The 22,429-nt window shown below is 45.9% G+C and overlaps 1 protein-coding gene across 3 annotated transcripts in view; it reads left to right on the forward strand.

Annotated features, from left to right (window-relative positions):
* Window positions 1–22,263, forward strand: part of LOC137798689 (voltage-dependent T-type calcium channel subunit alpha-1I-like) — a 79,383-nt gene extending 57,120 nt beyond the window's left edge. Inside the window, exons 27-36 of one of the 3 annotated variants that reach the window (XM_068595592.1) lie at window positions 458–591; window positions 705–775; window positions 4,218–4,296; window positions 6,027–6,148; window positions 8,098–8,529; window positions 12,560–12,703; window positions 14,463–14,579; window positions 14,930–15,062; window positions 17,179–17,369; window positions 19,876–22,263. In XM_068595592.1, the coding sequence (XP_068451693.1) occupies window positions 458–591; window positions 705–775; window positions 4,218–4,296; window positions 6,027–6,148; window positions 8,098–8,529; window positions 12,560–12,703; window positions 14,463–14,579; window positions 14,930–15,062; window positions 17,179–17,369; window positions 19,876–20,478 (2,026 nt within the window). In that variant the 3' untranslated portion in view covers window positions 20,479–22,263. Of the gene's footprint in view, window positions 1–457; window positions 592–704; window positions 776–4,217; window positions 4,297–6,026; window positions 6,149–7,356; window positions 7,465–8,097; window positions 8,530–12,559; window positions 12,704–14,462; window positions 14,580–14,929; window positions 15,063–17,039; window positions 17,070–17,178; window positions 17,370–19,875 lie in introns of those variants that run through there. The other 2 variants (XM_068595593.1, XM_068595594.1) reach the window with 2 other exon arrangements.
* Window positions 22,264–22,429: the final 166 nt, after the last annotated feature.

The raw sequence follows: 22,429 nt of genomic DNA on the forward strand, positions 1-22,429 counted from the left end.
AATGACCTGGTAAAGCACAAACAAGTTAAAGTAAACCACAATGAACGGACGATGACAACACACATGTAGAGCTTCATCACGTTGGACTCTTCCTCTCAGAGTAACTTCCATCTGTTAGTTTTAATAATCGCTTCCAGGTGCAGAAACTCCTCTGAGCGTGAATACATCTGCATAACTTCAGGAGCGACGGCGCTCCTCAGGCTGAGGAATAATATTGAAGATCACTACGATGAAGACGCTCTCATCGCGGCGTCCGATCCATTTTTAGAACCGCGTGCGCTGCTGGGAAATCTCTTTTGTTCTTTTTGTGCGGAGCTATTTTAACGCCGCTCGTCTCCGCATCTTCCTCTTCCTCTCGGTGTAAACAGACTAATTGTTGCTGCTGTTACTCTACAAGATCGTCGCTTGTGTGTGTGTGTGTGTGTGTGTGTGTGTGTGTGTGTGTGTGTGTGTGCAGGTGGAACCAGCTGGACCTGGCCATCGTGCTGCTGTCAGTGATGGGCATCACGCTGGAGGAGATTGAGATCAACGCCTCCCTCCCCATCAACCCCACCATCATCCGGATCATGAGGGTGCTGCGGATAGCACGAGGTACACACACACACACACACACACAGACACACACACACAGACACACACACACACTGGGTCTCGGGGTCGGTCTTCTGTCCCGTGTGTCACTTCCTGTCTTTCTCTCTCTGCAGTGTTGAAGCTGCTGAAGATGGCCACCGGGATGAGAGCGCTGCTGGACACCGTGGTGCAGGCTCTGCCTCAGGTGGGTCCTCACACACACACACACACACACACACACACACACACTTGCACACTTGCACACGCACAAACCTACACACACAGACACACACACAGACATACACAGGAGTTAATAAACATGCGTGGAATGATGAATGGCCTTCTTCTTCTTCTTCTTCTTCTTCTTCTTCTTCTTCTTCTTCTTCTTCCTCTTCTTCCACCTCCTCTTCCTCTTCCTCCTTTGAGTAAAACGCTTCCCAGAGAATTTCGACTTCCAGGAAGTTTTTGCTCCCCAGAAGCTTCGTTAGCTCATTAGCTTGTTAGTTCGTTAGCTCATTAGTTCGTTAGCTCATTAGCTCGTTAGTTCGTTAGCTCATTAGTTCGTTAGTTCGTTAGCTTGTTAGCGTTCAGCGGGTTCCTCTGGTCGGCCCAGGAGGGATGAAGAAGACCTCTGTGGCCTTCGTTTAAGGTTCTTTATCCCCCTGCAGCTAATGAGACAGCAGCGTTCTGCGCCGCTGGTTCCTCACAACACCGAGCAGAAATGTTTTCCACTTTTACGGGAATTTTACTGGAATTCTTCTGGACTTTCAGCCAGAAATGATCTGATTCTGTGAACGTCAACCAGGCTCTCAGTGTCTCATGGTCTCATTGTCTTATTGTCTCATTGTCCTATTGTCTCTTTGTCTTATTATCTCTTTTTCTTATTATCTCATGGTCTCATTGTCAAATTATCTCAATATCTCATGGTCTCCTTATCTCATTGTCTCATTACCTCATTGTCTCATTGTCTCATTGCCTCATTGTCTCATTGTCTAATTGTCTCATTGTCTCATGGTTTCATTGTCTCGTTGTCTCCTGGTTTGTAATTTAAGACTATAAAACGATGTATTGATTATCATATTTCCTCATACGTGGAGCAGTAGGTGCAGCGGTTCCTCAGTGAGAACCCAGAGAACTCTCTTTCAAGCAGCTCTTTATTAAAGGCATTTATATAACTGAAGTTGACTTTATGTTTTAGTTTTTTTTACCCATTTCTTCTGCCTGCAGCCCACTGAGAGGATTTATGTCCACAGATATAAACTCTAATACAAATAAACTCCAGACGCAGAGCTGAAGCGTCTCTCCGGCTTCACTTCCTTTAAATCAAATAACGACTTCGTTTCCCTCCGTTTGAGCTCGTTCTCCTCAGCTGGAGGCGTCGCTTCCTCATCAGCTTCAATCATGAGAGGAAAGAAGCTTCGGAGAACCAGGACAGGACCAGAACAGGACCAGAGCAGGACCAGAACAGGACCAGAACCAGAACAGGACCAGAGCAGGACCAGAGCAGGACCAGAGCAGGACCAGAACAGGACCAGAACCAGAACAGAACCAGAACAGGACCAGAACCAGAACAAGACCAGAACAGGACCAGAACCAGAACAAGACCAGAACCAGAACCAGAACAGGACCAGAACCAGAACAAGACCAGAACAGGACCAGAACAGGACCAGAACCAGAACCAAAACCAGAACCGGACCAGAAGCAGAACAAGAACAAGACCAGAACCAGAACAGGACCAGAACCAGAACAAGACCAGAAGAAGAAGTCACCCCCTGGTGGTCAGGAGAGAGAATGCAGCTTTAACACATGAAGCATAGACTTCTATACAACCAGAGGAGTCGCCCCCTGGTGGTCAGGAGAGAGAATGCAGCTTTAACACATGAAGCATAGACTTCTATACAACCAGAGGAGTCGCCCCCTGGTGATCAGGAGAGAGAATGCAGCTTTAACACATGAAGCATAGACTTCTATACAACCAGAGGAGTCGCCCCCTGGTGGTCAGGAGAGAGAATGCAGCTTTAACACATGAAGCATAGACTTCTATACAACCAGAGGAGTCGCCCCCTGGTGGTCAGGAGAGAGGATGCAGGGTTTAAGACACAGAGAGATCGTTTCCTCCTCACAGTTTGAAATAAATCTTCACTGTGAGCTTCACATTTTTAGAATGAGATCCACAACGATGAATAATTCATCTGCACCCACGAAGCGAAGAGAAGCTTTTTGCTTTGCACTTTTATTATGAATCATATTTAAAACAATGGCGACTGGAACTCCCTCTCTGGACTCGAGGGCGTGGTGACCCTCTGTGTGTCGGCGTGAAACACGCACAGACACACACACAGACACACACACACACAGACACACACACACACACACACACACACACACACACACAGCGTGAGCTGACTCACGGCTTCATTCAGACGCAGAAAGCAACTCATTCATCAAACAAGTCTGAAAAAAGTTTGAGCTTCAGTGAGAGGTTGTTTTTGTGTTTTTTTCCTCTCGCTATGGAAACCAGAAGGTAAAAATATCGAAGTGTGTGTTTTTATGTTTTGTGTGTTTGACTTCAGGCGTGTGTTGCCTGGTTGCCAGCGCTTAGTGCTCCCAAAGCTTCCTGCAGTCTGCTCCTCACGCAGCATCCTGAGCTGAGCAGACGCACAACCACCAGGAACACACACACACACATGCGCACACACACATGTGCACACACACACACACTCACACAAAGACACACAAATGCGGACACACACACGTTCACAGACACATGCACACAGATGCACAAACACACACACACACAAACACACAAATGCGCACACACACACATGTGCACAGACACATGCACACACATACACACACACAAATGCGCACACACACACACACTCTCAGACACACCCACACACCCACCCACACACACACAGACACGCACACACACACACCTGCACAGACACATGCACACACATGCAAAAATGCACACACACAGACACACAAGCACGCGCACATATACACACACACACACACACAATTATCCGTGGCTCCACCACTGTGTGTGTGCTTGTGCAATAGACTCTACAGGCATGTGTGTGTATACTGTGTGTGTGTGTGTGTGTGTGTACTGGCGCCTCATTGGCTCCCCGTGAGGCGCCTCAGCCGGTGGCGTTGTGCGGCGCCGCAGGGAGCCGCTCAGCCGGCTGCTCCGCTCACGAGCCGAGGGATTGCTCTGGAAACGTTTCCCCGCTCGGCGAGCAACGCGTTGCTCCAGTCCTTGTTGCTGCTGCGTTGTGTGTGTGTGTGTGTGTGTGTCTGTTGTGTGTTCTGTGGGTTCACCTCCGGTTCTGATCTGAGTTTCATGACCTTTGAGAGCGCAGCGTTTTAAACCTGAAGACAAGCTTCTCTGAGCTTTAAGAGCGTCGACACCTTGAAATGAAGAGAAATCAAAGTGTTGGAGTTGTGTGAATGACAAACAAGTGTGTTGTTTACTTTTAGTCAAAATGTCAGGAACGACTATTTCCCTTCCAGGAGGAGCGATGAAGGAATGAGTCACCGCTGAATCAGATTCTACAAACTCACCACACTTAATGAGAACTGTAGGAATGCATCTCTCATGACCAATCACACACCTGTGTTGATCGTGTTCTGTGTGTCAGGTGGGGAACCTCGGCCTGCTGTTCATGCTGCTGTTCTTCATCTACGCCGCTCTGGGAGTGGAGCTGTTCGGAGAGCTGGGTGAGTCTGCAGAGACAAAACATGCATTCAATGCATCTTCGTATGGAAGCCCATTCACGCCGTACAAAAAAAAAAAAAGAATTAAGACCAAAAAAAACAAAAACAAATGTAGGACCAAAAAATTAATTCAGGACCAAAAATAAAAAATAAAAAATTAGGACCCCCCACAAAATATATATATATATATATATATATATATATATATATATATATATATATATATATATATATATATATATATATATATATATATATGTGTGTGTAAACTATTTATTTTTTTTTTGCCTTTTTTTTGTTGAGTTAAAAAAAGGCAAAAAAAAGAAACGTTTCCCGTTTCATTCCAGGAGAGAAATAACAACTTGACTAGTGACTATAATATAATAATAGTATAGAATAATTGTAGCTAATAAATGTACAGACAAAGTACTTTGTTGTTGTTGTTCCTTTGACCATTTTTAAGAACTGAGTAACAGGCAAAGTCCACAGATATTAAATTAATTATTTACTTTAAAGTAACCCATCAGCATGCTTACAGGTGGTTGACATCACTAAGTTATCTTTTGGTAAATAACAAGAGCTCTTGAATATAAAACAGTGCTTGCAAAGTTAAATTAAAAGAATATGTGAATTAAAACAAGACTGGACTGTGATGTGACTTGTAATTGTTTTGTTGTATGAATACATATTTACATTTAAATGAAGGTATTGTCAAACCAAAGTGATGAAATAACTTATTGCTTAGATGTTGTTTTTTTTAATTTTTGTCAACCAAAAAAAAAAAAAGTATTTTTTTATTGTCCTCTTTTTCTTGAGTCCTAATTTTTTTTTTTCGGTCCTAATATTTGTATTTAATTTTTTTGTCCAAATTCTTTTTTTTTGTGTGGCGGAAATGGGCTTCCATATTTTTGCTTTTTTACCCAATTTGATGTATTGGATATCTTGTAAATGTCAAAAATTAGCAACAAAATTGATTTAATTGCATTAGTATTTTTCATGTCGTGTCAAATTCTCCCTCTGGACTCCTTCCTGGCCAGAAATGCCTCATTGACTTAAAACAAACATGTTTAATCTCACTGTCATTGCATTAAAAAAACATGAAAAACACTAATGCAATCAAATTTAGTCGAGCGAGTAAACTCAGGCGAAAAAGCGTCGCGGAAGCAGCCTCTTCCATATTTATCTGAACCCAAACGTGACGTCACCTCACACTAACATAAAGTCTTTTTCGCGTCCTGAACACATTATGTTTTAAACCGTACATCTCGGTGGACAAGACGGACGCGATGGAGGGTGAGGAACCGTCTGTGCTGGACGTGAAAAATGAAGAAAAGGACCTTGAGTCAAAAATCAGCCAATGTGAAATTACAATCAATCAGCCGCAGAATGAATAATATAGCTGTGTTCAGTCTGCTTCCTCAAGGTTACGGCCACTTGATTTACGTTTTTCTTTTTATTCCTGAAATCCTGAACGTGACTGGATGTCGACTCCCCAAAATAAATCTGAAAAGCTCTTCGGCCGGCCGTCCAATGACAAACGTGCACTATGTCTTTGTCTGTTTTCTCTACTAAAGGCTGAAAAGCACATGTGCAGTCCTTTCCTCTTCCCTGTGCGTTATCTCCGGGTCATCTCCAAGATGCAACTCAGCAAACCTTCATTTTAACCAAAGAACCAGCTGTGATCTCTCTGACCAAAGTGTCCTCCTCTTCCTCTTCCTCATGTCTTCTCTTAGTGTGTAACGCCGACTACCCCTGTGAGGGGATGAGCCGACACGCCACCTTTGAAAACTTCGGGATGGCCTTCCTCACGCTCTTCCAGGTTTCCACCGGCGACAACTGGAACGGCATCATGAAGGTACTTCAGCTCGCCGCCTTTTGTGATTTGGACCGGCCTCGGTAATCGCGTGAAGCTCGGGTGAAGCTAAGCTAAGTCCAAGTGCAACATCCTTCACCAGACGATATCCCAGATGGGTATGTCCGGTCGCCCGGCGTGGTCATAGCTCGCCACTTGGGGAAAAGATTCCAGCGTCGCCGGCAGCGTTTTACGCAGTGTCTTCAAGCTTTGAGGGTTTGTGTTAACGCAACAAAACGGTTGCAGTTGAGGTGCTAGCGGCGGTTAACGGTGTATCACACATGAATAAAAATAAATACGGTATAAAAGCTGATATCTGTGATGCGTCTTGGAACAGTTCACAGGGGCGCTCAAGTCCGGGAGCTCCAAAATCTGTAATTCAAGTCTTGTGGCGTGAACAAAAGCAAAAGCTAATCGGTTTTCACTTCACTTCTGTCACCTCATCTCTTGCCGTAGACACACAACAATGCTCTGAGATGAGGGTCAATCAGAAAGTGAAGGGGAGGGCGCAGAGACTTGTTTTTTTAAGGCTGACCAAATCTAGTTGACACCAATCTCCGTCCAGGCAGAAGCAGAGGAGTAATTGAAGGTCTTTAGTTCAGATCCCAGTCCCGGAGGATATTTAAGGATGAGGGATGAGCGTGTCCTTGAGCCGGAGATGCAAACATGCACTTAACAAAATAAACCTTCCAAAGAGGAATGAAGAGTAAGAAATGACATCGCCCTCTTGGTTTCCTCGTCCGTCACCTCAATCAATCGAGTCTCGCTCGCTGGGTTCGCCTTTGAGCTGTTAAAACGTTCTGGCGGCTCCTCACCTGGAGGAAGTTCATCAGCGCCGAGGAAGGAGAGGGACGGAAAAACCTGAACGCCCGACAAGCGCTCCGGATTGCTTCCACGGCGTGTCGGGAAGAGTCTCGTTTGTCGAGCACAAAGGCTTCACTCAGACTCCTCGTGAAAGGAACGCACTCGGAGTCGTGAGCGTCGCTTCATTCGACTCTTTTAGGGCCCTGGAAGCAATAAGATGCGTTCAGTGTGAAATCAATGGGAGGTTTTACTGCCTCTCACTCCTTTTTATATGGAAAGAGCCTTTGTTCACGGAGGATGTGAGACGAGTGCGAGTGTGAATAATGAAACAGTCACTGGTTTCCACTCAGACAGCAACACGCAAGGAAACAGCAACGAAATACGTCTGTTCTCATTCTGTCCACCAGCCATTCCCCGTCTCACCCCTTAACTCTCACCCCTTAACTCTCACCCCTTAACTCTCACCCCTTAACTCTCACCCCTTAACTCTCACCCCTAAACTCTCACCCCTTAACTCTCACCCCTTAACTCTCACCCCTTAACTCTCACCCCTAAACTCTCACCCCTTAACTTTCACCTCTTAACTCTCACCCCTTAACTCTCACCCCTTAACTTTCACCTCTTAACTCTCACCCCTTAACTCTCACCCCTTAACTCTCACCTCTTAACTCTCACCCCTTAACTCTCACCCCTAAACTCTCACCCCTTAACTCTCACCTCTTAACTCTCACCCCTAAACTCTCACCCCTAAACTCTCACCCCTAAACTCTCACCCCTTAACTCTCACCCCTTAACTTTCATCCCTAAACTCTCACCCCTTAATTTTCACTCCTTAACTCTCACCCCTTAATTTTCACTCCTTAACTTTCACCCCTAAACTCTCACCCCTAAACTCTCACCCCTAAACTCTCACCCCTAAACTTTCACCCCTTAACTTTCACCTCTTAACTTTCACCCCTTAACTTTCACCGCTAAACTTTCACTCCTAAACTCTCACCCCTTAACTCTCACTCCTAATCTATCACCCCTGACCTCTTACCCTTAAACTCTAACCCCTACATTTTCACTCCTAATCTATCACCACTAACTCCTCCCCCCTGACTCCTCCCCCCTTACCCCTCCCCCCTGACCCCTCCCCCGCCCACCAGGACACCCTGAGGGAGTGCCCACCGGGTCACCCGGCCACCGACTACGGCTGCCACGCGGGCCTGCAGTTCATCTCTCCGCTGTACTTTGTGTCCTTCGTGCTGACGGCCCAGTTCGTGCTGATCAACGTGGTGGTGGCGGTGCTCATGAAGCACCTGGACGACTCCAACAAGGAGGCGCAGGAGGACGCCGAGATGGACGCCGAGATCGAGCTGGAGCTGGCTCAGGGAGGCCTCTGCTGCATGATGGGCGGCATCGGCGCCATCGGCGGGGCCACGGCCGGCGCCGCCGCGTCCGGAGCCATCGCGGCGGGCACGGCGGCCGGGGGCCTGAGCGGCAGGGTGATGGCGCCGCTACGAGATGGAGGAGGAGGAGGAGGAGCTGCTCACGATGGACACGCCCACCACCGGTGTCGGCTCTACTCTCCTGCTCAGGTGAGACGATGTTTCGCCGCTGAAGCAGCCGCTCGTCTTCTTCTGGTTCTGCATGTCGGCAACAAACAAATATTCTGAGGAAGTCAGAAGTAATCAGGACGTCACAGTTAGTGTGACGGACACTCTGACATCACGACCGCTCAGCCAGTGAGAACTCTCACTCCTGAACTCTCACTCTTAAACTCTCACTCCTGAACTCTCACTCCTGAACTCTCACTCCTAAACTCTCACTCTTAAACTCTCACTCCTGAACTCTCACTCTTAAACTCTCACTCCTGAACTCTCACTCCTAAACTCTCACTCTTAAACTCTCACTCCTGAACTCTCACTCCTAAACTCTCACTCTTAAACTCTCACTCTTAAACTCTCACTCTTAAACTCTCCCCTTTAAACTCTCACTCTTAAACTCTCACTCCTGAACTCTCACTCTTAAACTCTCACTCTTAAACTCTCACTCCTGAACTCTCACTCCTGAACTCTCACTCTTAAACTCTCACTCCTGAACTCTCACTCCTAAACTCTCACTCTTAAACTCTCACTCTTAAACTCTCACTCTTAAACTCTCCCCTTTAAACTCTCACTCTTAAACTCTCACTCCTGAACTCTCACTCTTAAACTCTCACCTTTAAACTCTCACTCTTAAACTCTCACTCTTAAACTCTCACTCCTGAACTCTCACTCTTAAACTCTCACTCTTAAACTCTCACTCTTAAACTCTCACTCCTGAACTCTCACTCCTGAACTCTCACCTTTAAACTCTCACTCCTGAACTCTCACCTTTAAACTCTCACTCTTAAACTCTCACTCTTAAACTCTCCCCTTTAAACTCTCACTCTTAAACTCTCACTCCTGAACTCTCACTCTTAAACTCTCACCTTTAAACTCTCACTCTTAAACTCTCACTCTTAAACTCTCACTCCTGAACTCTCACTCTTAAACTCTCACCTTTAAACTCTCACTCTTAAACTCTCACCTTTAAACTCTCACTCTTAAACTCTCACCTTTAAACTCTCACTCTTAAACTCTCACTCTTAAACTCTCACTCCTGAACTCTCACTCTTAAACTCTCACTCTTAAACTCTCACTCTTAAACTCTCACTCTTAAACTCTCACTCCTGAACTCTCACTCCGTCTGATGAGAGAATAATTCACGGAAGCAGACGTCTGATAATCTGACTAAACGACACAGTCGTTGTTTTTGCTTCAATAACTTTGTGTGAAGCGTCGACGCTGCTCGTGCAGCTGAGCTCTGCGGGACCGCACGGCATCGTGGGTAATATACTCTCATCCGCGATGCAAAGAAACAGGGCGCCGATGACTTTCACATACAAATATGTCTCCACACACACACGCACACATTTACACACACACGCACACATTCACACACCAGCAACAATATTAAACCGCGGCTGTCTAAAAATACAGGGAGTGTGTGTGTGTGTGTGTGTGTGTGTGTGTGTGTGTGTGTGTGTGTGTGTGTGTGTGTGTGTGTGCGCTCGTCGTTCGGCTCTCTGATTGCTGCACATCTCAAACAGCGACATCAACAATCACGCACTCACAGAAATTACAGCCCTGCAGATGAGAGCAGGTATTTTCAGAAGTGCGCTGCTCGCTGAGGCAGGAGGAAACAAACAAACAAACAAACAAACAAACAAACAAACAGAGAGATGTCTCGGGAAAAGGATCAATAGAACGAATCTCAATGCAGATTAGAGGACAACGTGAGCGGAGACGAGGAGAGAAGAGCTGAAGGAGATCAGGATGGCTGAAGGTGTGTGTGTGTGTGTGTGTGTGTGTGTGTGTGTGTGTGTGTGTGTGTTTGGGCGGTGACACGCAGAGCGCAGGTGCTCATTTGAAAACACACACACACATGGATTAGTGGAAGTGGACACAGTCATAGAAAGTTATATTATATTGTATTGTATCTTTATATTTATATTATGTAATATGATATTGTATTTTAATATATTATATTTTACTATGTTATGTCATTATATTATATTTAATTACAGTATATATTTTTACATTATTTTATATATTGTTTAATTTAAATATATATATATATATATATATATATATATATATATATATATATATATATATATATATATATATATATTTTATTATAATATATTTTATTACATTATATTATTCCATCGTATTAAATCCTACTGATGTTTATTGATCTCCTCGTGTAAAGCCCTGGTGGTTGACATGTGTCTCCATCACATCTTTACATCTTCATGGTAAACAATAGTGCGTCAGTTCGTTGTGTTCCAGCTCTTCCGCCCAGCAACAAGCCGCTCTGCCCGACACAAATAGACTCGCACCAACTTTGTCTCCTCACTTGTAATGACTGTAATCATCGCAGCAGGCGTTAGCGAGCGCGTCCTCCTCTGAGCGGCGGGACCGGACCCCATTAGCGGCTGATTGGTTAGCGGCGGCGCCGGCGCGGACCTCCTGAACCTCCGTCCTCTCCTGCGCTTTTGCCTCAGACGAACACGGAACACGGAACACGGAACACGGAACACGGAACATGGACGCCGTCATCCGGCTGAGCCGATCACAGCGAGCCCGGTGGGTGAGCGAGGAGAGGACGGGGCGAGTGGGCGGCGGCTGCCATCACCGTGCGTCTCGCTGTCTGCCGGCCGCGAGCTATTAATAACCAGAGAGGAGACGTTCTCACGTCTCCGTCAGAGGAAAAGTCTTTTATTCCCTTTAGATTAGAGAAAGAACACAGAACCCGACGGCTGAAGGAAAGCATGAGTGTACGGAAGACATGAAACATGCAAGCAGTAACTCTCACCCCAAAACTCTCTCCTAAACACTCACTCCTAAACACTCACTCCTAAAAACTCACTCCTAAACTCTCACTCCTAAACACTCACTCCTAAATACTCACTCCTAAACACTCACTCCTAAACACTCACTCCTAAACACTCACTCCTAAATACTCACTCCTAAATACTCACTCCTAAACTCTCACTCCTAAACACTCACTCCTAAACACTCACTCCTAAACACTCACTCCTAAACACTCACTCCTAAACACTCACTCCTAAACACTCACTCCTAAAATCTCACTCCTAAACTCTCACTCCTACAATTTCACTCCCCGAATCTCACTTTTTAAAATCTTACTCCTAAACTCTCACTCCTTAAATCTCATTCCTAAACACTCGCCCTTGAACCCTCACTCCTAAACTCTCAAGCGGTAACGCCGTTAAGAGCGATGATGTACTTTGTGTACAAGTACTCGTGAACTCCTGGCGGTCGTGTTTGGATTGTTTTGGCGTGTGAGGGAAAACACTTCAGCTTTATTTACTTCCACACCTGCTGAGAGACAACAATAGAGCTTCCAGCGGCCAATCAGAAGTAATCAGAGCTCATTGGTTTGAACCCAGTAAACAAAACCAGGAGGTTGTTGTTCGGCTCACTGATTCTCTCGTGAACTCTCGACCTAACGACCACGCGGGAGGCTGTCGTGGTCGTTAGTGAACAAAACATTTAAACGAGCGCTTCTCTAGAGGAAAAGACCGCTGGCTTTCAGTTTCATAGTCGGCTTCTTGGAGGCAAAGATGTCAGGCGGCGACTCTGGTTGTATAGAAGTCTATGCTTCATGTGTTAAAGCTGCATTCTCTCTCCTGACCACCAGGGTGCGACTCCTCTGGTTGTATAGAAGTCTCTGCTTCATGTGTTAAAGCTGCATTCTCTCTCCTGACCACCAGGGGGCGACTCCTCTGGTTGTATAGAAGTCTATGCTTCATGTGTTAAAGCTGCATTCTCTCTCCTGACCACCAGGGGGCGACTCCTCTGGTTGTATAGAAGTCTAGCTTCATGCGTTAAAGCTGCATTCGGAATCATAATTCAAATTTGGATAATTATATCTTAAATGTATTATATTACTTTCTTGTTTGTTGTGAATGTTTGAAACAGACCAAGGTCATTACAGTGTGTGTGTGTGTGTGTGTGTGTGTGTGTGTGTGTGTGTGTGTGTGTGTGTGTGTGTGTGTGTGTGTGTGTGTTGCAGGAGAGCCAGTGGCTGGACAGTGTGTCTCTGCTGATTAAGGACTCGTTGGAAGGAGACATGATTGACAACCTGTCAGGTTCAGTGTTCCACCACTACTGCTCACCTCCCCCTGTCTGCAGGGACTGTAAGGACCACACACAAGAGGTGAGGACACACACACACACACACACACACACACACACACACACACACACACACACACACACACACACACACACACACACACACACACACACACTCTATTTCAATGCTTCCAGCCTCTCCTCTGTGTCTGTTAAGAGGTTTATTGGTTTATTTGTGGAGACGTGAAATATTGCGAACACGACGCGTTCAAGGACCGTGGGAAAAGTTTAAAATCTGACGACGATGAGGTTTTTTACAGCTTCTGCTTAATGAACGGTGTAGTTTTTTTTTCTAACTTCAACAGAATGTCTAATATTTAACCGTATAAGCACAAAGCCCCCCCCCCCCCTCCTCCTCCCTGCGAGTAGGCGTTATTGTTTTATTGTGTTTTTTTGTTGCAGCTTCTGCTTCTTCAGGTCATAATCTTTGCAAAAGGTGTTTCATTAGCGTGTGGGCTGTTGTTCGCCCTGATCCACACTGCCCACTTAACATGATAATTATAAGTGGGCGTTTATTACCAGAGCGATACGAGCGCTCAGGCTCCCTCCTGTGGCTCAAAGCTGAACTGCAGATTTTAAAGCGCTGATAAAACATGAAAGACAAAGAATGCTGTGGTGTACTTGTATATTTGTACTGAGCTTCACCATGAATGTGTGTGTGTGTGTGTGTCAGAATTATCTCTTCATCTTCATCCCTCAGCTCTCTCCTCATGGTTTCATTTCCCCTGGATGCGTTCGGGAAGAGCAGCTTCCCACGCAGCTCTTATGCACATTTATATCTATATGTATATTTATTCGCCCTCTTCATACACAGAACTCTCTCCTCTGTGGCTTCGGGGGTCCGGACGGCAAACACAAACCGCTGGAAATCTGGTGTTTCCCAGGCAACGGGATGAAGATCAATATCAGCTTTAGTTTAAACGCAGCGCCGGGTTTCAGAGTTTAACCCCGAGATGAACTTAACTCAAACTGTGACTCTGTGAACCTTCACCCGCTCGCTGTCGGCTCCTCTCTCTTAAAGAGACAGGCTCCTCTCTCTTAAAGAGACAGGCTCCTCTTTCCTAAAGTGACAGGCTCCTCCCTCTTAAAGACACAGGATCCTCCCTCTTAAAGAGACAGGCTTCACCATCTTAAAGAGACAGGCTTCTCTTTCCTAAACAGGCAGGCTCGTCCCTCTTTAAGAGGCAGGCTCCTCTCTCTTAAAGGGGCAAGCCCCTCCCTCTTAAAGAGACAGGCTTCTCCCTCTTAAAGAGGCAAGCCCCTCCCTCTTAAAGAGACAGGCTCCTCCATCTTTAAGAGGCAGCCTCCTCTCTCTTAAAGGGGCAGGCTCCTCCCTCTTAAAGAGGCAACCTCCTCTCTCTTAAAGGGGCAGGCTCCTCTCTCTTAAAGAGACAGGCTTCTTTTTCCTAAAGAGACAGGCTCCTCCCTCTTTAAGAGGCAGGCTCCTCCCTCTTAAAGAGGCAGGCTCCTCCTTGTACATATAAAAATCTTCCATGCATTAAAATCTCTACTTCCACTAAAATGGAGGAGCTGCCTCTTATCTACCTGTTGCCATGGTGACTCTTGGAATATGAGCTCCAGTGATTATTATTTATATTTCTATATGTATACATTCATACATATATTCATGGTGATATCTATGGCACGTTAGTGTTGACCCTCTTCACAGTGTGTTAATGTAACTAAACTTCTCTTTCAAGTCCTTTTAAACTCTGGTTCAGTCGCGAGGCGTGGTGACATCACTTCCTGTTGGAACGCGGCTGCTTCCTGTGTGTTTGCAGATCCGGCTGGCGGAGGTGGAGCAGGCGTCTCTGAGGTCGGAGCCGCTGTCGGACAAGTCGTCGTCTCCGGCGCTGCCCGACGACCTGAGCCTGGACGAGCACAGCAGCTACCTGCTGGTGAGAGGCCACGCCCACACACACACACACACACACACACACACACACACACACACACACACACACAGGTGGTGTCTTCGGTGCTCATGTCGTCCACCATCTTGTTTATCATCGTTAATGACTATTTACATGTTTTACACCAGACCCCTCCGTGCATTTGACAGGGGCATGCTGGGATGAGTTTGTTTGTGTGTGTGTGTGTGTGTGTGTGTGTGTGTGTGTGTGTGTGTGTGTGTGTGTGTGTGTGTGTGTGTGTGTGTGTGTGTGTGTGTGTGTGTGTCTTCCCTCGATCACTTGTCCCTGGACTCACGGGTCAGTTGTCGCCCTCTCTTGCTCTGTTCCTCCTCCAGAGGGGCAGCGGCGGCTCCCACAGTTCGGAGGAGTTGCCCCTCCGGTCAGGAAGCGAGGAGGCGGGACCAGAGCTGCTGGAGGTCGGCGTCCGTCCTGCGGTGAATAGTCCGTCGCTGGAGCGGCGAAGCACAGGTACAAGTACACGGGAGATACTTCCACATAACACAAATACACAAAACAGGCAGTTTTCTTTGTCTTTGTGCGGCAATTCGTGAACCAGAGTCCAGTTTGTGTTGAGACAATGAGAACGTTGCTATGTTATATAGTGAAGTAGAGACCTGTCAATCACCTTGTAGCCCCGCCCCTAAAGCGTCCTCTGCTTTATGGTCTGTTTGACTCTAACAGACAATAATGTACTAAATGAACATCACGCTGTATAGAAGAAGACTAGAAGCTAGAGATTGAGACATAAACTCATGTTTACAATGTTTACTGAGGGAATACATCAAGAGAGAAGTAGAGTCACTTATATAGACTTCTATACAACCAGAGGAGTCGCCCCCTGGTGGTCAGGAGAGAGAATGCAGCTTCAACACATGAAGCATAGACTTCTATACAACCAGAGGAGTCGCCCCCTGGTGGTCAGGAGAGAGAATGCAGCTTTAACACATGAAGCATAGACTTCTATACAACCAGAGGAGTCGCCCCCTGGTGGTCAGGAGAGAGAATGCAGCTCTAACACATGAAGCATAGACTTCTATACAACCAGAGGAGTCGCCCCCTGGTGGTCAGGAGAGAGAATGCAGCTTTAACACATGAAGCATAGACTTCTATACAACCAGAGGAGTCGCCCCCTGGTGGTCAGGAAAGAGAAGTCATTTTTTCACAGACGATGGCCTCCACATATTCATTCGACTTTTTCACGTGGATTCCCATTTCATCATTTCAATATTATTACATGTGAGAGAGAATCTGCAGCTCTGCTTTTTGTTCATATTATTTTTTCATCCATCGGCAGAGAAACGGTTGGACTGAATCTCCTCCATCGTATTAAAATAATCCCTCTCAGAGGTCAACGTTCTCCAGCGTTCCTTATTATCTTTATCAGTGACCCTCGCTGGTCTTTACCCGCCTCCATTTCATTAAGAAGTGTGACTTTGACCTGACATTGATCATATCGTTTAAATAAGACGAGGGTTTCTTTTTTTTTTCTTTCTCTCGGCTGGAGCCGGCGCACAAGGGCGCGTGGCGTATCCCTACGCCGGTTGACTCCCACTGCAAATTAAAGCAAAGCGACAGAAGAGGACAGCGGGAATGCTGATGAATGACGTGTTTACGGACGCGGCCGTCATCATCAGACACGATGGAGACGCGAGTCGAATCAGGCGAAGCAGTTCGACGGCGTCGCTCGGACGTTAACGTGTTTATCTAGAAGATCAAACTGTAATTTATTATCTCATTTTGTTAATGTGATCAGCTTGGTGGATCTGAATCTTTGTGTCTCCAGAACTTTATTACTCCTCAACCTTGACAAAGGCAGACAGATTCACTCTGGAAGGAAAATATCTGTCAATCCCTCCAGTGACCACCAGGGGGCGACTCCTGTGGTTGTATAGAAGTCTATGCTTCATGTGTTAAAGCTGCATTCTCTCTCCTGACCACCAGGGGGCGACTCCTCTGGTTGTATAGGAGTCTATGCTTCATGTGTTAAAGCTGCATTCTCTCTTCTGACCACCAAAGGACGACTCCTCTGGTTGTATAGAAGTCTATGCTTCATGTGTTGAATCTGCATTCTCTCTCCTGACCACCAGGGGGCGACTCCTCTGGTTGTATAGAAGTCTATGCTTCATGTGTTAAAGCTGCATTCTCTCTCCTGACCACCAGGGGGCGACTCCTCTGGTTGTATAGAAGTCTATGCTTCATGTGTTAAAGCTGCATTCTCTCTTCTGACCACCAAAGGACGACTCCTCTGGTTGTATAGAAGTCTATTTAAATAAATCTATTTCTCTCTTGAGTTATTGTCTCACTCTACACATTGACAATAAATGGTAAACAAGAAAGAAAACACGTTTAATACAGTATCATACATCAACAAAAACATTTAATCTTTGTTTTTAATGCATTTCTGCCAATTGTATGAGATTAATTGAAGATATGATACGATTTCAGAGGCGCTGGATTATTCATACTAATGTTCTCGTAAGTGTATTATTAACTTGATATAAATATTTCATTTTCCAATATCACAGTGAAATCTAATCAACTTCAATATGATTATTATTATTAAACGCTCAGCTTCTCTCTGCAGATGCAGATGGAGGCTCTTCGCCCGTCTTCCACCTCCCAGCAGACTTCTTCCACCCGGCCGCGGTGGCTCATCCGGGCGGTGCCGGGAACGCCGTCGGCCCCGGGGCCAGGGCAGCGTCTGGGCTGCGTTCGCCGGCCTCCTGGGCCTCCCTGCGCTCCCCTGGGGCCAACAGCAGGCCCCTGAGCGCCCAGGTACTTCTGAACAACCAAGACAAAAAGTAGAGGACTCAGAATGTCTTAAGAATAACTCAGTTATGCTGCATTGACACCAAAAACAACTTTTGCTTATTTTTTACTGGGTTTTTTTTCAATTTTTTTTTCCTTTTTTTTTCTAATTTTCTTTTTACGTTTTTTTTTTAGGTTTTTTTTTCCCAAAAAATTTTAAGGTTTTTTTTCAAAATTGAAAAAAAAAAAATTTAAAAAAAAGATTTTTTTTTTTTTTTTTTCAAATTTTCTTTTTACGTTTTTTTTTTAAAAAAAAAAAAATTTCCTTTTTTTTTTTCCCAAAAAAATGTAAAAAAAAATTCCCATTTTTTTTAAAAAAAAATTTTAATTTTTTTTTTTTTTTTCAAATTTTCTTTTTACGTTTTTTTTCTTCCAAAAAAATGTTAACGTTTTTTTTTCAACTTTTTTTTAAATGTTTTTTTTTTCAACTTTTTTTTCAACTTTTTTTTTCAAAGTTTATTTGTGACGCTTTTTCGTGACGCTTTTCGCAACACTTTTTTCAACACTTTTCCCACTAAGTTTCCTCGCTGTACTTTATGTGGAAAATTCGCGTCACTCGCTTTTTCGTTTTTTCACGTCGGAAAAAAAGGGGCGCGGCTTTAATTCCAGTAATTGTGCTCCATAACTTGTTGTGGAAGTCCCTCAAATGTCGGAACATCGAACGCCGTCGTGTCTGGCTCATCATATTTATCCGTGGGTGAATGTTTGGGTGAAAGAGTTGAACAGTACATTCTGTGTGGAGGCTTCAGAGGCGCTCGGCGGGTTTCTTCGCTCTTTTGTACGTTTTTTATTTCACCAGAAGCAAACGCTCTAAAACTGTCCTCCCGGCTTCTGCCGATAATGATGAATGATTTAATTTTCAGAAGGTTTTGTTGTGGGTTCGGGGGGTTAATGGCAACACAAAGACACTCACACGTTTTTATTTGGTGAGCTTTAATCCGGCTCCCTGCTGCTGCTACATTATTTATCTCTAATTAAAGCTCTGATCTCCTGCCGCATCGAGCGCCCTCTCCTGTGTCGGCTTCTGCTGGAAAGCAAGCTAGGAAACGAAAAAGAAAAAAAAAAAGACACCTTATTTTAGTTCTCGTCCTCGTGTAACCATGGAGACAGGTTTTCTCCTCCTCCTCCCTCCCGCTTCCCCTCTACCTGTTTGTTTGCCTCCGCGATGCTCGGCGGCGCTTGGCTAATTATCCCGTTTGGCCCCGGAGCCCGACGGCGACTCGGCTCGGTCCCTCTGCTTGTGTTTCCTTCATCTCGTCTTCCTCCGGTCCTCTTATCTTTCTCTTCTCTCCATCCCTCCCTCTTCTGCCTTTTGTCAGAACCTCCTCCCTCTGCTCTGCGGTCTTGCACCCTGAGGGTAACAGGATTAGGGATAATAACCAACAACCTCCCGCTCATGCCACATTGTCACCGACACAAAACGCTGCATGACGCTCCGGCTCGCTCGCACCAGAAAAATGTAAACGCAGGGATTTAGTTTTTATTTCACTTTGAAATGTGACAGAGTTTAAATAGATTAAGTAGTGTATACTCAAAGTTTTTAGAAGAAGTTCTACTAACTTAATTATGTCAAGTTGGTGTAACATCTTCTTCCTTTTTGAGTAATCTTAACTCATCGTTTTTGATTAAATGGATATTTTTGTGTATAAGTAAGCATTAAAACATTAAATCTGCTCTTTTTCCACTTTTGATCTAATCTCTAATCTCTGTTAATCCTGTAAATGTCCCCGTGGGACCGGTAAAGGATTATCTTATTGCTTCTTCTCCTGAAGGAGTACGTCACCCAGGAAACCAACATGTGTTCATCACCTCCTGGAGGCTGTGTCTTCTTTCCCTCGTCAAGAAGCTGCGTTACTCTTCTTCTGTAAAATAAAAACTGTGTTTCAGAAACGGCACCTTTGCATATCTCCACAAACACAAAGTCCATTAAATGTATTTGAATTGTAAAAATACGGTCGCTCCTGTGAAGCGAGGCCTGTTCTCATGTGACAGCTGATCATTTTAACACTGTGGTCGACGAGGAGACGCCGTCTTGGCACAAAGGGGGTCGTTTTAAAAAGGTTTTAACCAAAAATTGTTATTTTTTGGACTGAACATGCTTCCTAACATGCCGATGCTTCATGGGTCGTGTTTGTTGCTGCACATTTTGATGCTTCAGGTCCTAATCTTTTTAAAAAGGTGCACTTTTAGTCTTTTATTGGGTTGTTGTTAGAGCTCTTGAACTCTGGACGAGTCCTGCTACCTTGTTCTTCCTCATGCTGGATGTTCATAGTTCTGATCACAATATATTTCTTTAATAGATTTTTTTTGTAGATACATATTTTTTAGCTTGCTCACTCATTTTAAACAAAGTTTAGCTAAACTGCTTCAGGTCTTAGTTTGGATGTCATGTTGGTGCAAACCAGCGGCCGACTTGAAGACTAATGGTTGTTGTTGTTGTTGTTGTTGTTGTTGTCGCCCTCCCCGTGTGCAGCACCCGTCCCGCAGTGACTCCTCGCTGGCCACTTGCAGCTCGGAGGGCAGCCTGCAGACCACCCTGGAGGAAGGGCTCAGCCTCAGCGTGTCCCCGCCCCGAGATCTGGAGCTCCGGGACCGCGACCACCTTTTACTGAAGCGACGCGGCGCTTTCACCCTCCGGGCCACCAGGGGGCAGCAGAGGAGCCGCAGCCAGAGCGACGGCGGCGGCGGCCCCGGCTGCCCCCGGCAGGACTCCGTGGACCCCTCTGACGAGGACGCGGGCCGGGGCGGCCGCCGCCGCCGGACCCTGGACAGCGAACACTCGTCGGAGACGGCGAACAGCCTCTCGCTGACGTCGCTGCTCGGCCCGCGCTCCCCGGCGCCCCCGCTGGTGAAGAAGTGCAACAGCACGGGCTCGCTGGACCGGAGCGAAGACGGACGCCGCCTCCGCGCCGTCGACGCCCGCGGCTACCTGTCCAACCCCTGGACGGAGGGACGGGGGAGGGGCGCAGAGCAGGAGGAAGAGGAGGAAGAGGAGGAGCACAGTGACATCGCGGGCTTCGGCATGAAAAGCAGCAGCATTCAGCCCACGGACACAAGCTCCAGGAAAAACAGATGAAAAGACACGCGTTGCCTCTGTGGTGGGACAGTTCAGGAGGGGGCGGGGCTTAAGGGGGCGGGGCTTAGCCTGTTAGCATCACTTTTAGCATCAAGCCTCGAAAGACGTGGCTGTAACATTTGAGCCGGCATCTCTTTGGGTTTCATGAACATTACTTTTGAGTTATTTATATGAAAAACTGCGAGAGAGAAAAGTGAAATATGAGACTCAAAAACTCTGGATCTTCTCCCCGAGGGGAGCGACAAACTTTGTACAGTCCGTCGTTTAGTTTTTTGTAACGAGCGTCGCTGACCGTAGCATCGACCCGTCTGTCGCGTTCTTCCCTCTCCGGCGGCCGCAGGGCCGGGAACAGGTCGCTCAGGCCCCGCCTTCTTTTTGTTCGTTCACTCGTTTCATCTTCAGCGTGTCGAGGTCGTGTGAATGTGGACGCGTCTTCAGGACCGGCGAGAAGAGGAGGAGGAAGAGGAGGAAGAGGAGGAGGAGGAGGAGGAGGAGGAGGAGGAGGAGGAAGACTCTGTGCTCCCTCCAAACCATGAAAGGGCTAAAATGAGATAATATTTCCCCCGCGATGTTTCAACGTGTCTTTTCGGTTCATCCATTGCTGTCAAAGACTTTTCTGATGCTATTAAGAAAAATATATTATAAATAAATGTCAAACTTTTCCCTCAGATTTAAAACCTACTAAAATATGTATTTAATAATAACAGATCCAAACACAGAAGAATTTGAAATGAGGTTTTCGTGATCAAAAGGTTTTCATTCCCAGCATCTGAACGCATTCGCCATGCAGCAGGGATTCCTCCAGGGCCAACGCATAAAGAGAGATTCACATGTAATACTTCAATATATCGTGCACATTATCGACGGTTCAACCAGCAGCAGGCGTCTTGATGTCATCTGGTTTTCCTTGAGGTTGTGTTAAAGGTGTGTAATGATGTAATGACTGTGTGTAGACGTCGTGCGGCCTCTCTGGTACGCCGTCAGATCAGACTCAATGATGGAAAATGAGCATAAAGATTCAAAAATGTACACAGAATAGATTAAAATGATTTATATACATGTAAAAAACACACACAAATATATTTCTGCATTTGTCTTTATTGTATGTAATATATTTGTGAATCTTTATGTGTGCGTTTGCTATTATCGAGACTGATCTGACCCCGTCCTCTGGTTGCATCCAAAGCCGTCCCGTGAAGAAGAGGATGGAGCACCCGGTGGTGCATTAAACCCAAATGATATATTTATGAAATATGAGAGTACTAGAATATTAGAGCCCGCCCACAGCGATCTACGGCAAGCGACGTGGTCCAAACCGATGTAACTTGTAACTCTCAGCGCATGTTTCTGTCGACCCGTCACCTCTTCAAGTTCTGTGTGTGGTGACGATCCAGAGCAGGTCGACACACACACACGCACACACACACACACACACACACACACACACACACACACACACACACACACTGCCGGCGATATGCAATGTGCTCCAGTAGATGTACAGTTAGACGTGTGAGGCTGGTAGAGATAAAGTTTATATTTATGAGTTTGTGTGTTAGAATAAAAAAGTCACGGGGCTGGAAAAGACCGCTGAGAGCACGGTGACGTGTGTGTGTGTGTGTGTGTGTGTGTGTGTGTGTGTTCCAGAGCGATGGAGTGTGTTTCCCCATCGGCCCTACACGATATGTTCCCAAAAATGCATGTTTTTTTTGTTTTGTTTTGTTTTTCCTCCATGTTTTCTTAAATGTCATTCTGGTGTCATATAAAAGTGAAATAGCTTTTCAACCGCCGGCTCCTTGACTTCTTCAAAATGATTGAACTCTCTCTCTCTCTCTCTCTCTCTCTCTCTCTCTCTCTCTCTCTCATCGTGATGGAGAACCTCTAACACTCAGGCGCCTCGTCCTCTAGACGGAGGATGAAGCGTCGTCGCTGCTGCTCAGCGTTCACTTGC

This window comes from Clinocottus analis, unplaced genomic scaffold, assembly GCF_023055335.1.
Source record: "Clinocottus analis isolate CAN_PGR_092001 unplaced genomic scaffold, fCliAna1.0.p SCAF_31, whole genome shotgun sequence".
Classification (NCBI taxonomy): domain Eukaryota; kingdom Metazoa; phylum Chordata; class Actinopteri; order Perciformes; family Cottidae; genus Clinocottus; species Clinocottus analis.